The sequence below is a fragment of the Mustela nivalis genome, assembly GCF_964662115.1.
Source record: "Mustela nivalis genome assembly, chromosome: 3".
Classification (NCBI taxonomy): Eukaryota; Metazoa; Chordata; class Mammalia; order Carnivora; family Mustelidae; genus Mustela; species Mustela nivalis.
In genome coordinates, this window is record NC_139022.1 from 98,678,633 (window position 1) to 98,692,408 (window position 13,776).

Consider the following 13,776-nt stretch of genomic DNA (forward strand, 5'->3'; position numbering starts at 1 on the left):
TGTTCATGTAATCCATGTCCTCACTTAACAGAATAAAAATTTCTAGAGCACAAAGCCAAATAAACACAAAATAAAAAGAAAAAAGGAAAAAAAAACAAACAACAGTCTCTCCTATGCCAGAAAATATCCCCCGCAACTAACTTTTTATGTCTGCAACTGTTCTGGCTCTTTAGTAAACTTGTAGACTAGTCTTAAGTTACAGCGTGCATAAAAGAACAAGATTTATTTTAAGATTTATTTTACTTACTTTAGTGTCAAGAAAAATGCTAATTGAGAAACAATCTAATTGAATGTTTATTTTCAATCGTTAAATTTACCTCCTCCTTGACTTCTTCTTCCTCGGTCTCAGTGGATACAGAAGGCACCTTGGCCTTGTGCCATGATATTTGTAGCCGACGGTCTTTGAATTTTGACCCTTGGTTTGCAGGCTAAAATAGATTTTAGGAAAAACATGTAAGTTTGCATTCAAATTGTATGCTATTTAAAAAGTGTAATGATTGATGAGGAAAATTAAAGTGGATCTATCTATCTAGTAAGAACTAGAAAAAGTAAAATCCCTTCTCCTCTAAACTTATTTTATTTAAATTCAATTAGTGAACATATAGTCTATCATTAGTTTCAGAAGCAGAGTTCAGTTATTCATCTGTTGCATGTGACACCCAGTGTTCATCACATCATGTGCCCTCCATAATGCCCAATATCTAGTTACTCAATCCCTCCACCCAGCTCCCCTCCAGTAACCCTGAAGTCCCTTTTAATTAAAGAACCACATGTACTATTTTGCCCAGATAGTCTATGACTTGTATTTATGTCATGTTAACTTTAGAATTTGTCTTGGTTTAGATGATACTGTCACTCCACTTACAAAAGTCATAATGAAAACAACAAATACTTTTTTTCTTCTGCTCATGATTTTACTGACATCAGTATTGAACAAGGGCACCTGGGTGACTCAGTCAGTTAAGCGTCTGCCTTCAGCTTAGGTCATATTCCCAGGGTTCTTGGATTGAGTCCTACATTGGGCTCCCTGCTCAGCGGGGAGTCTGTTTCTCCCTCTGTCCCTCTCCCCTACTTGTGCTCTCTCTCTCTCTCTCAAAAATAAATAAATAAAATATTTTTTTAAAAAGATTTAAAGAAAGATTATTGAGCAAGATGCTAGGATTAAAGTCTCGATCCAGCTCTACCATGAATTGGCAAGTAACTGAACATAAATGAGCCTCCATAAGGCTTTAATTAATTAAAGCATTAATATTGCTTAATATCAAAGTATCTCAGCTTTTTTTTTCACTTTTTTTCTGTTTCAGGATTGCTCTAAGGAGTCCATAAAAATAATGTAAAAAGAATTTGAGTATTCTATCCAAATGCACAAAAATCACGGTTAGCACAATTATAAATTTTGAAAGGCATTAAACAAAAAAACAAATTAATATACGGCCTAACATACAAATTATTAAAGTGTGTAGCAAAGTATACAGGTATGCAAATGACATACTTGGTAAATCTCATGCTTTTTAAAATTTAAATTCAATTAATTAACATAATTTATTATTGGTTTCAGAGACAGAGGTCAGTGATTCATCAGTCTTACATAATACCCAGTGCTCATTATACCACATACTGTCCTTAATGTCCATCACCCAGTTACCCCAACGCCCTACCCCCTCCCCTCCAGCAACCGTTTGTTTCCTATGATCAAGAGTCTCCTATAGTTTGTCTCCCTCTCTGATTTTGTCGTTTTATTTTTCCCTTTCTTTCCCATGATTTTGTTTCAATAAATACTATCTTTTTTTTTTAAAGATTTTATTTATTTATTTGACAGACAGAGATCACAAGTAGGCAGAGAGGCAGGCAGAGAGAGAGAGAGAGAGAGAGAGAGAGAGAGAGAGAAGGAAGCAGGCTCCCAGCTGAGCAGAGAGCTGGATGTGGGGCTTGATCCCAGGACCCTGGGACCATGACCCAAGCTGAAGGCAGAGGATTTAACCCACTGAGCCACCCAGGCGCCCTTCAACAAATACTATCTTAAAACGATTGCTAGTCTTTAGCTTTGATAATCTACATAGTTAGACAGAAAACTTAAAAGTATAATTTTTAAAATGCCTACTGAGGTCAACTACTCCTCCTGTAGTTGATAAAGCTATTCCCACTTCCTCCTCTGAAATGCCATACAACAATGGCAAGTACCAGCCATTCTATACATTTAACAAACGTTAATTAAAAACACCTACTTTCCTAACTCAAGGTAAAATTGCTCAGTTTCAAATGTATTTCTTAGGACTACCAGCCAAACAATTTCTTCCTCCTCAAGAAACTTCATAAAGAAAAAGCAACAGAGATAAAAAGAATAGGGACCTAAAGTATCATTAAAGTGAAAGCTCAGTCATCCCTACAGCTTTTCTTTCAATGATGCCACATTGCAGAATATCCCCAATTCTGGGTTTAATCCTGAAAAATGTAATAGAAATGGTTCTTTTAAAAATAGGGGTTCACTCTAGTTTTTCTTAGAAAAAATGCTGATAAATGTCATTAACCATTTGCCAAATGTTTCCACAGAACACTCAGATCACTGCATGTTAAAAGTGTTATGTTCTCTCTCTCTCTGTCAAATAAGTAAATAAAATCTTAAAAAGGTAGGGGGTGGTGGCGCATAGGTGGCTAGGTCAGTTAAGCATCTGCCTTCAGCTCAGGTCATGACTCTGGGGTCCTGGGATCAAGCCCCATGGTGGGCTCCCTGCTCAGCAGGAAGTCTGCTTCTCTCACTCCCTCTGCTTTTCCCCCTGCTTATGCTCATTCTCTCTGTCAAATAAAAAAATAAAATCTTAAAAATTTTCTAAAAAATTAAAAAAAAAAGGTTATATATTGTATATATTAAGCCAGATCCATAACCCATTACTGTCTGCACAGAAATCAGCCTGTGATCTTAGGGAAAACTCTATTATCCCTGTAGGGGCTGCACGTTTATAACCTGGTACCAAACATTTTAACTTAGGGGACATACAAAAATGATGTACTGAAATGGCCCCATCCAAATATACATTTGCCATCTTCTAAAAAAAAAAAAAAACACAGGTGGATGCTGAGAGGAGATCTCATCACAAGGAAAAAGAATTCTAAGTGAGGTGACAGATGTGAACTACACTTATTTCATAGTAATCATTTCACTATATGTACATATATCAAACCATTACGTTGTATATCTTAAACTAACACAGTGTTTTACATCAATTATATTTCAATAAACTTGAAGAAAAAAATCTAGTAATGCATGTAATAAATATCTTTTGCCCTTATTCGTTTAACATACACAGCCCAATTAGAGACTTTTTCACTATTTTGTTCACTTCGGTATTATCTGAATTCTTTCCAGGATTACTGAGGTAAAACACAACCGAAGGATATTTGTAAGTGTAAAACACGATGATCTGATAGACATATAAAGAGTGAAGAGTCTCCCTATGTAGTTCATTAACAACACGTTCATCACCTCACATATTTACCTTTTTTCTGATGAGAATATTTAGGTTCTACTATTCTCTTAGCAAATTTCAATTATACAATACAGTGTGGTCAACCAGTCACCATGTTATATATTAGATCCTTAGACTTTGTTATTTAAAAAATTTTTAAAAAGATGTATTACTTCTATAACCACAGAAAGTGAGAAAGACTTCTTTAACCTGTATTTATTGGGTTGCCCTCTGAATAGGGTAGCAGTTCTGTCCTTCAAGAGGAATTTTAAGAGCATTAAGTGTACTGCGTATAAACTACTGAAGGAAGAATTAGAAATTTAATTTGTAGGCAGTCAGTAATTAAGAATATATAACTCCCACAATCTAACTTACAACAATAAACAAGATTAGCGATTAGAATAAAGATGTATTTTAATAATACCAAGTCAAGAATTTTCACACACTACTGGCAAGAATCTACATAATGAAACTGATGTAGTTCACTCAACATTACCATGTATATCCAACATAAATTTGTACACATATACATCGAATGATCTAGAAGAATCCTATCAACAGTGTTCATAAAGATAAAGTGAAAATAACCCACATACCTATCCACAGGAGAACTGAAGAATAAACTATGTTATAGTTATACAACTGAAAATTATAGAGCAATTAAAAATGGAAACTATTGTTACATGTGACAACATTAATGAATCTTACAAACATAATGTTAAGGGAAAAGAGCAGACACGAAAGAATATAGACTGTGTGGTTCCTTCATACAAATTTAAAAATAGAGTAATATTATAATCTTTAGGAACGCACATTTAGGTGATAAAACTACAGCTGGTTCTCATTATTCACACTAAGTCATATGAAGTTCACTGCAAGCAAAGAATTAGCAAATACTCAATCACTGCTCCTAGGGCCGAGAGAGGGTTAGGTTCCTATGAGCCTCTGGTCAAAACATCAACTAATCAATTGTTTTATATTTAAAGACACCGTATTTAAAATATACTGTTGATTCGGGGCGCCTGGGTGGCTCAGTGGGTTAAGCCGCTGCCTTCGGCTCGGGTCATGATCTCAGAGTCCTGGGATCGAGCCCCGCATCAGGCTCTCTGCTCAGCAGGAAGACTGCTTCCTCCTCTCTCTGCCTGCCTCTCTGCCTACTTGATCTCTGTGTGTCAAATAAATAAATAAAATCTTTTTTTTTTTTTACCCGCCCCCGCCCACCTCCAATAAATAAAATCTTTAAAAAAAAAAAGTACTTTAACAGCTTTAAAAATGGCCTCTAAAATGTCACATATCTATTAAAAATACATAGTTTTTCTATAACCACATATGTATTATCTCACACACATATTTGTAATATGGCTTGAAATAATGAAATAGTAGGCAAAAGTTAGCTGTCCATCACTACAGACATTGTTGAAATCCAATGTGGTTCATCGATGCAATGAAATACCAAGAAGCCATAAAAAATACCAGAGAAACACCACGTGTACTAGTATAGCATCATCTCTATTAACAAGCTAATACATAATAAATAAGAAATGCACATGCAACAGAGTACTGTGTAACATACCACTATTTGGGTTAAAGAGAGACAAAATAATACATATACACAGAATATTTTTTAGTATATAAGAAACAGAAAACAATAAATGCCTCTGGGGAGTGAAACTGAATGGGTATAGAAGGAAACCTTATTTTTCACTGCATACATTTTTCTTTCTTTTACACTTTGTACATGTGTGCTGCCCCTCAAAATATAATAAGGTAATTCACGGGTGCCTGGGTGGCTCAGTGGGTTAAGCCGCTGCCTTCGGCTCAGGTCATGATCTCGGGGTCCTGGGATCGAGTCCCACATCGGGCTCTTTGCTCAGTGGGGAGCCTGCTTCCCTCTCCCCCTCTTTCTCTCTCTCTCTGCCTGCCTCTCTGCCTACTTGTGATCTCTCTGTCAAATAAATAAAATCTTTAAAAATATACATATAATAAGGTAATTCAAAATATATATATATATATATACACACCAATATATACATGAACATGAGAAAACTGATTATATGCCATCAATGAAAAGTTGTATGTGATAACTCAGGGGTACTTGGAACCTTAGAGGCAGAAGATACTCAGAGAGAAATTCATCTAGCACCACCATTTTCCCAGATCAGAAACTGATGCCAGTTCTGTCAGTCATTATTCATCAATTACCTGACTAGCAAATATGAAAACACAAAACTCAAGTGCTATTGAGGATATAAGCAAATAGGTACTCTTATTCAATGTCACCACAAGTATGAATTAGTATAGCATTATTCCTGCAGGGTTATTTGGCAAGCTGTCCCCAAATTTTAAATATGCATGCCTTGGATCTAGTCAAACTAATGTCAAAAAAGGGTCTTCACCAGAGATAGTAACATTACTGTGGGTGTCATACAGACTGAAGAGCACTTCCTGGCATTTAACAGCAGTGCTAAAGGTGTTGACATGTGTAGGACTGTCCTGCATAACAAATTATTCTACTCTAAATCACCAAATCCAGTATGATATATATTAACATCACTTGTAACAGTGAAAAAAAAAAAAACAGAAAACCCACTAGCTATCAAATGGCAGTAAGTTATCAGTAGGTTCACAAAAGATCAAAATTACTAAAAAGTTTTTTTACACAGTCTGAGGAAGGGCAATAACTGAAGTGCTGAATAGTGCTGAATTCAGTTTCTCTGTATGTCAAATACAGAGAAAGGGTAACTTTTATTCTGGTAAACGCAAAAGTGTATTACTTGTCAAATGATAAGGTATCAGTTTCATACACTAACACTCTCAAATATTTCCTTCTTCTTGGAAGAAGGAAAGTAAAAACCCTCTCTAGAGAGGCTATAAGGAAAAGCTAACTGTATGTGAGAAGTCTACAGTAATTACAACAGAAGTATTCCATTGTTTTATATGAAGTTCCAGGCAAATTAGAAGTTCTTGCTAGTAAGAACACAAAAATTTGAATGAATTACATAAATATTTTGGGGGGTACAGAAACTCAGACCTCTTACTTTCTTAAGACTCAAAATGCTCTCTGGTTACAAAAGAGAAGACTGTATAGCATCCATAGTATGCAATGACACTAAAGTGATTTTTTTTTTTTAAGGCATAAATCCCTAAGAAAAGAGAAAATAGGACAGAATACAACACAGCCAAAAAACTGGGGAGCTGAAAAGCAAAGGATTAAGGTCAATATAAAATGCTTACTTAAAATTTAAAAAATCAAAAAGTTGCAGTAAAATCAATTATTTAAAAATGAAAAAAATACCCAGAAAATCAGCTGAAAGATTTAAAAGTATTTTGACATCCTTAAAGAACAGAAAACAAGAATACAATTGGAGAATGTTTAACAACTTGGTAGCTATTCAGTTCACCTGACTCTTCAAATGATGTACACGTAACTTTTAAGAAAACTAAAACAGGGGTGCCTGGGTGGCTCAGTGGGTTAAAGCCTCTGTCTTCGGCTCAGGTCATGATCCCAGGGTCCTGGGATCGAGCCCCGCATCGGGCTCTCTGCTCAGAGGGGAGCCTGCTTTCTCCTCTCTCTCTGCCTGCCTCTCTGCCTACTTGTGATCTCTGTCTGTCAAATAAATAAATAAAATCTTAAAAAAAAGAAAAGAAAACTAAAACATTCCTATCAAAAGAATGTAAGGTACTTAGGTGTTTTCTTCTTTCTGTAACTGAATGGTTTCCAAGTTTTCTTCAGTGAACATCACAGAAGACATTGTCTTAGAGAAGAATGAACCTCAACCATTCTCTTTCACCAAACATAAAAATAAAGTCAAAATGGATTAAAATTCTAAATTTGAGTCCTGAAATGATAAATATCCTAGAAGAAAACCGAGGCAGTAATTTCTCTGCTATCAGCTGTAGCAATGTTTTTCTAGATAGGTCTCCAGAGGGAAGGGAAATAATAGTAAAAAAAAAAACCCTACTGGAGCTACATCAAAATAAAAAGCCTCTGCACAATGACAGAAACAACCAACAAAACTGAAAGGCAACCTATGAGAGAATGGGAGAAGATACTTGCAAATGACATATCTGATAAAGGATTAGTATCCAACATACAAAAAGAACTTATAAAATTCAACACCTCCCAAAAACAAATAATTCAATTAAAAGACGGCCAAAAGAATAAACAGACATTTCTCCAAAGAAGATATCCAGATGGTCAATAGTCACATAAACAGTGCTCACCATCACTTATCATCAGGAAATGCAAATCAAAATTATAGTGAGACACACCTGTCAGAATGGCTTAAATCAATAACACAAGAAACAACGGGTGTTGACAAAAATGTGGTAAAAGAAAAAGCCTCTTGCACTGCTGGTGAAAATGTGAGCTAGGGACAGTCACTGTGGAAAAGAATATGGAGGTTCCTCACAAAGTTAAAAATATAACTATACTTCTGCACCGCCAAAATACAACTCTCCGGGGTGCCTGGGTGGCTCAGTGGGTTAAAGCCTCTGCCTTCGGCTCAGGTCATGATCTCAGGTCCTGAGATGGAGCCCCACATCGGGCTCTCTGCTCAGCAGGGAGCCTGCTTCCTCCTCTCTCTCTGCCTGCCTCTCTGCCCGCTTGTGATCTCTCTCTCTGTGTCAAATAAATAAATAAAATCTTAAAAAAAAATACAACTATCCTACAATCCAGCAACTGTAACTCTGGATACTTACCCAAAGACTACAAAGACACTAATTCAAAGGGATACAAGTACTTTGATACAGCAGCATTATTTAATAACAGCCAAATTATAGAAATAGTCCAAGTGTCCACCGACCGATGAATGTATAAAGATGTGCTGTATATACACATAGACACACAGACAATGAAGTATTACTCAGTTATAAAAAAGAATGAAATCCCCGGTGATTCACAGACCTGTACTGCTGGGGCTAATAATACATTATATGTTAATAAAAAAATAAATACATAAATAAAAATAAAATAAATTAAAAAAATAAAAAAGAATGAAATCTTGCCATTTGCAATGACATGGGTAGAACTAGAGAGTATTGTGCTGAGCAAAGTAAGTCAGATGAAGACAAATACCGTATGACTTCACTCATATGTGGAACTGAAGAAACAAAACAAATGAGCAAAGGGAAAAAAAAGAAAGAAAGAGGTAAACCAAGAGATAGACTCATTAACTGTAGAGAACAAACTGATGGTTATCAGATGGGAGGTGGGTGGATGGGTGAAGTAGGTGATGGGGATTAAGGAGTGCAATTGTCTTTATGAGCACTGGGTAATGTATGGAAGTGCTGAATCACCATACTGTACACCAGAAACTAATATTACACTGTATGTTAACAAATCTAAATAAAACTGTAGGAAAAAAAAGACATTGACTTAGTTGTCTAAACCAACTACCTAACCTCTTTCCATTCTAACTGATCTTGATTTTTATCATTGACCAACTGTCATATGGAACCATGACTGATTTAATTCAATCATGGTAACAGTTTCCTCAACAGGGATTAGCTTACAAATGGTAAGTGACAATTCTGGCTAAGACACATGAGGGCACGAGTGCTCAGAGAGTGGTGCATGTCAGAAGTCAGGTGGGCATGGAAGGTAAGGGTTGAGGCAGGGATATTTTTTTAGAAGGTTATCTCATGGTTTTTAAGATGTCATAAGAAAGGTACTATTCTTTTCTGCCTTTGGACATCCTTTTTAGAGGCCATGAATTTTGTGGTTGTTGTAGACATCCTGGTGTCACACCACGAAGAAAAGGCCTAAGAAAAAAAGCCAACATACTAGGATACTAGAAGAGAAATACGAAAAGAAGTTGTGTGCCTGAGTTTCTGAATAAATTAAACCTAAAACCTCCATACTGCTAGATTTCTTGAAAAGAAAGAAAGTAAATGTTCATATTTCCCAAATTATTCACGTTTTACTTGCAGCCAAACACAACCTGACATGCATGTATTACTTTCATAATTAGAAAGAAAAAAAAATCAAGTTTTACCCTGTATCACTGAGTGACACAAGCTAAAACATACTACAACAGTTCAAAAATCTTGTAACTAACTGATGGATATTACTTGAAAATGCGTAAGTGCAGTTCAAGTATTCCAAACATATAGTTTAAGTAACTCTTCTGTTGAAACTTGCCAAACTTCTCTTTAATCAGGGGCAAAGGAATGTACCTTAGCTCTTGTCCTGTCTGTGCCCTCAAGCAAGACTCTATGATTTAAAATTTTCATCTTCTGACCTAAAGTTTAATATTAAAATACTTAGAGAGAATTCTTCATAAAGGTCTTTAGTCCTCAGTTCTCTGTCAAATGAAAGATACATAAATAAGGACTCTTTTTTTAAAAGTTCTTTCCAAAGGGACGCCTGGGTGGCTCAGTGGGTTAAGCCGCTGCCTTCGGCTCAGGTCATGGTCTCAGGGTCCTGGGATCGAGTCCCGCGTCGGGCTCTCTGCTCGGCGGGGAGCCTGCTTCCCTCTCTCTCTCTGCCTGCCTCTCTGTCTACTTGTGATTTCCGTCAAATAAATAAATAAAATCTTTAAAAAAAAAAAAAAAAAAAGTTCTTTCCAAACTCACTGATTTTACCTTAAAAATACATAAAATTCTCTTTATATGCTACATAATACTATTTTATATTTTTAAACTTAAATACTTAATATAAAAATTAATATGGGGGTGCCTGGGTGGCTCAGTGGGTTAAGTCTCTGCCTTTGGCTCAGGCCATTATCTTGGGGTTCTGAGATCAAGCCCCGCATCGGGCTCTCTGCTCAGTGGGGAGCCTGCTTAGCCCACTCCCTCTGCCTGCTGCTCTGCCTACTTGTGATCTCTCTCTCTGCCAAATAAATAAATAAAATCTTAAAATAAATAAATAAATAAATAAATAAAAAATATGGTGATATATACCTTCTCTCAGTAAACTAGAGTCATCAGGCCAAATATGGTCCAGCAACTTATGTTTGATGGCTGTGAGCTAAGAATGTTTTTTATGTTTTTAAAAGGTTATAAGAGTGAAAAAGAAGAGAGATTCCTGGGTGGTTCAGTAAGTTAAGTGTCTGCTTTCTGCTCAGGTTATGATCTCAGGGTCCTGGAATTGAGCCCAGCAGCAGGCACCCTGCTCAGCGGGGAGTCTGCTTCTCCCTCTCCCTCGGCCCCTACCCTACGTGTGCTCTCTCAAATAAATAAATAAAAATCTTAAAACACAAAACAAAACAAAACACTGGGGTGCCTGGATGGCTCAGATGGTTAAGTGTCTGCCTTCAGCTCAGGTTGTGATCCCAGGATCTTGGGATCAAGCTGTGCATTAGGCTCCCTGCTTGACAGGGAGCCTGCTTCTCCCTCTCCCTCTGCTGCTCCCCTTGCTTGTGCTCTCTCCCTCTCTCTGTTAAATAAATAAATGAAATCTCTAAAAAAAAAACAAAACAAAAACAAAAAACAAAAAACTTAAAAAGAAAAGGAACGCCACCTGGCTGGCTCAGGTGAAGAGCATGCGACTCTTGATCTCAGAGTCCTGAGTTTGAGTCCCATATTGGGTGCAGAGATTACTTAAATAAAAAAAGAAAAGAAAAGAGAGAGAGAAGGAGCAGATAAAGGAAGAGACAAAAGAAAACCTGAGAGAGACTGTATATAGGCTATTAAAATATTTATATGTGGGGCACCTGGGTGGCTCAGTTGGTTAACCATCTGACTCCTGGTTTCAGCTTAAGTCACGATCTCCTGATTATGGGATCGTCATGGGATCAAGCCCCAAGCTGGACTCTCTACTTAGTGAGGAATCTGCTTCAGATTCCCCTTCTCTCCCTCTCTGTTCTCCATGCACACGCATGCTTGCACTCGCTCTCATAAATTCTTTAAAATATTTATATATAACATGTTTAATGTTATATATAGTTCTCATTGTATATTAAATAGATTATGTATTTTAAATATGTATATACTTTAATTTATACTTCTTTTTAAAAAATAAAAGCAGCTGGGATCTAAGAGCCCAATATTAATACATCTCCTCTAATTTGGTTTTAAAATAAACAGTATAGGGGCGCCTGGGTGGCTCAGTGTGTTAAGCCTCTGCCTTCGGCTCAGGTCATGATCCCAGGGCACTGGGATCGAGCCCCGCATCGGGCTCTCTGCTCAGCAAGGAGCCTGCTTCCTCCTCTCTCTCTCTGCCTGCCTCTCTGCCTTGATCTCTGTCAAATAAATAAATAAAATCTTTAAAAAAAATACTAATATGGGGGTGACCGGGTGGCTCAGTCAGTTAAGCATATGCCTTCAGCTCAGGTCATGATCTCAGGGTCCTGGGATCAAGCCCTGTGACTAGCTCCCTGCTCAACGGGGAGTCTGTTTCTTTCTCACCCTCTGCCCTCACTTATGTGCAGTCTCTCTGCCTCAAATGAATAAATAAAATCTTTTAAGAAAACAAGAACACTAATATTTCACCCTAAACATGAATGTGATATTAAGAAGTATGATTTAAAAAGTAATATATGTTCATTTGGAAAGCAAAGAAAATAGGTCCCCAGAAAGAAAACAATGAAAAACCAACTTGAATTCTGCCAACCTAGAAATATAAATTTAATGGACTTTCATTCCAAGTTTATGGATAATCTTGTATCCCACTTTTTTTTAACCTAAAAGTCAATCCTGAGAATTTTCTCGAAGCATTACTCTTTAAAAACAAGTTTTCAAAAAAACAAAGCAAAACAAAACAAAACAAAAAAACAAGTTTTCAATAGCAGTAAAATGCCACTGAGAATTTAGATTGTTCCCTTTTCACTATTACAAGTGGTGCTATACTAAGCATCCTTACAGCTCTTATTTGTATACAACCATAATTACCTTATGATAAATTCTTAGAAACAGATTACTGGATAAAAGAATAAACTGAAGGATTCCAGAATTAGGTCCTCATACTGCAAAAAAGAGCTTCACTGAATCCATCCACCATCTTTTCATACAGGTATGGTTCATCCATGAGCCTTTCACAATCATTAAGGACAATAAAAGAATACTGAAAATATCCATTTTACCTTTGCCTTTGTGGGATATAAAATACCCCAAAGAAGTTTACTATATCTATTTACAATACTGTCTAGGCATATATATTTCTGTAGTTCCTTCAAAGAAAACATACTCCACTGCCCAATTATCCATTACTAGGGTATGTTTCTAGCACTCAAGACTGTCTAATAGCACCCTATTAAAACAAACAAACAACAAAACACCATCAAAACTGATGGCAAGGGGCGCCTGGGTGGCTCAGAGGGTTAAGCCTCTGCCTTCGGCTCAGGTCATGATCCCAGGGTCCTGGGATCGAGTCCCACATCGGGCTCTCTGCTCAGCAGCGAGCCTGCTTCCTCCTCTCTCTCTCTCTGCCTGCCTCTCTGTCTGCTTGTGATCTCTGTCTGTCAAATAAATAAATAAAATCTTTAAAAAAAAAAAAAAAAAACTGATGCCAAGGGCGCCTGGGTGGCATAGTCATTAAAGGCTGCCTTCAGCTCAAGTCATGATCCCAGGGTCCTCGGATCGAGACTCACATCCGGCTCCCTGCTCAGCAGGAAGCCTGCTTCTCCCTCTCCCCATGCTTGTGTTCTCTCTGCCAAATAAATAAATCTTTAAAAAACAAAACAAAAAAACAAACCCCCCCAAAATGTGATGGCAACGTCTCCTTCTCAAAGTTACCTTATCTGCACTGCTTTGTTTGTTCCTTCCCCAAATGCTGGGACATGCCCCTTTTCACAAACTAAATGCCATCATTTCAGACTTATCAAATATATGTATACATGAAAATTGGTTATCAGATGCTCTAGAATGACCCTACTTATGAGAAGAAAAGAGATACATGTGAACATGAGTTCTGGGCTAAACCTTACACATCTATCTACATAGTCTCCAGAGACCCTCAAGATACAACACACAGCCTCCTACCTAACAAAGATAACCTGTTTTTGTAACTAGAACGCTCTGCAAATTCAAATTTAAAACAATTCTGCTTTGCTTCAGTACTGCCACACCAGAGCTCATAATGGGTTTAAATGCCCAACATATTTGGCAAGAAGATAATAATTTTATATACTCAACATCAAAATACAAAAATCACATTCTCCCAGCTCCCCAAGAATACCCTGCACATGGGTAGCTCTCCTCTCTGTATTTTACTCCTCAAGAAGTCACTTTAAAGCTAGTCTCTCAGTTTACAAAAAAAAAAAAAAAAGAAAAAAAAATAGAGATATTGGTCAGGCTGGTGAAAGAAACCGGCTCAAGAATGAACAGAATGGGGCACCTGGGTGGCTCAGTGGGTTAAGCCTCTGCCTTAGGG

The 13,776-nt window shown here is 37.0% G+C and overlaps 1 protein-coding gene across 4 annotated transcripts in view; it reads right to left on the reverse strand.

Moving 5' to 3' along the window:
- RBM27 (RNA binding motif protein 27) overlaps positions 1-13,776 on the reverse strand; it is a 79,696-nt gene that overhangs the window by 4,191 nt on the left and 61,729 nt on the right. For all 4 annotated transcript variants that reach the window (XM_082726042.1, XM_082726040.1, XM_082726041.1 and 1 more), the window contains one exon: positions 318-428. In XM_082726042.1, coding sequence (XP_082582168.1) covers positions 318-428 — 111 coding nt within the window. The remainder of the gene's footprint in view (positions 1-317; positions 429-13,776) is intronic.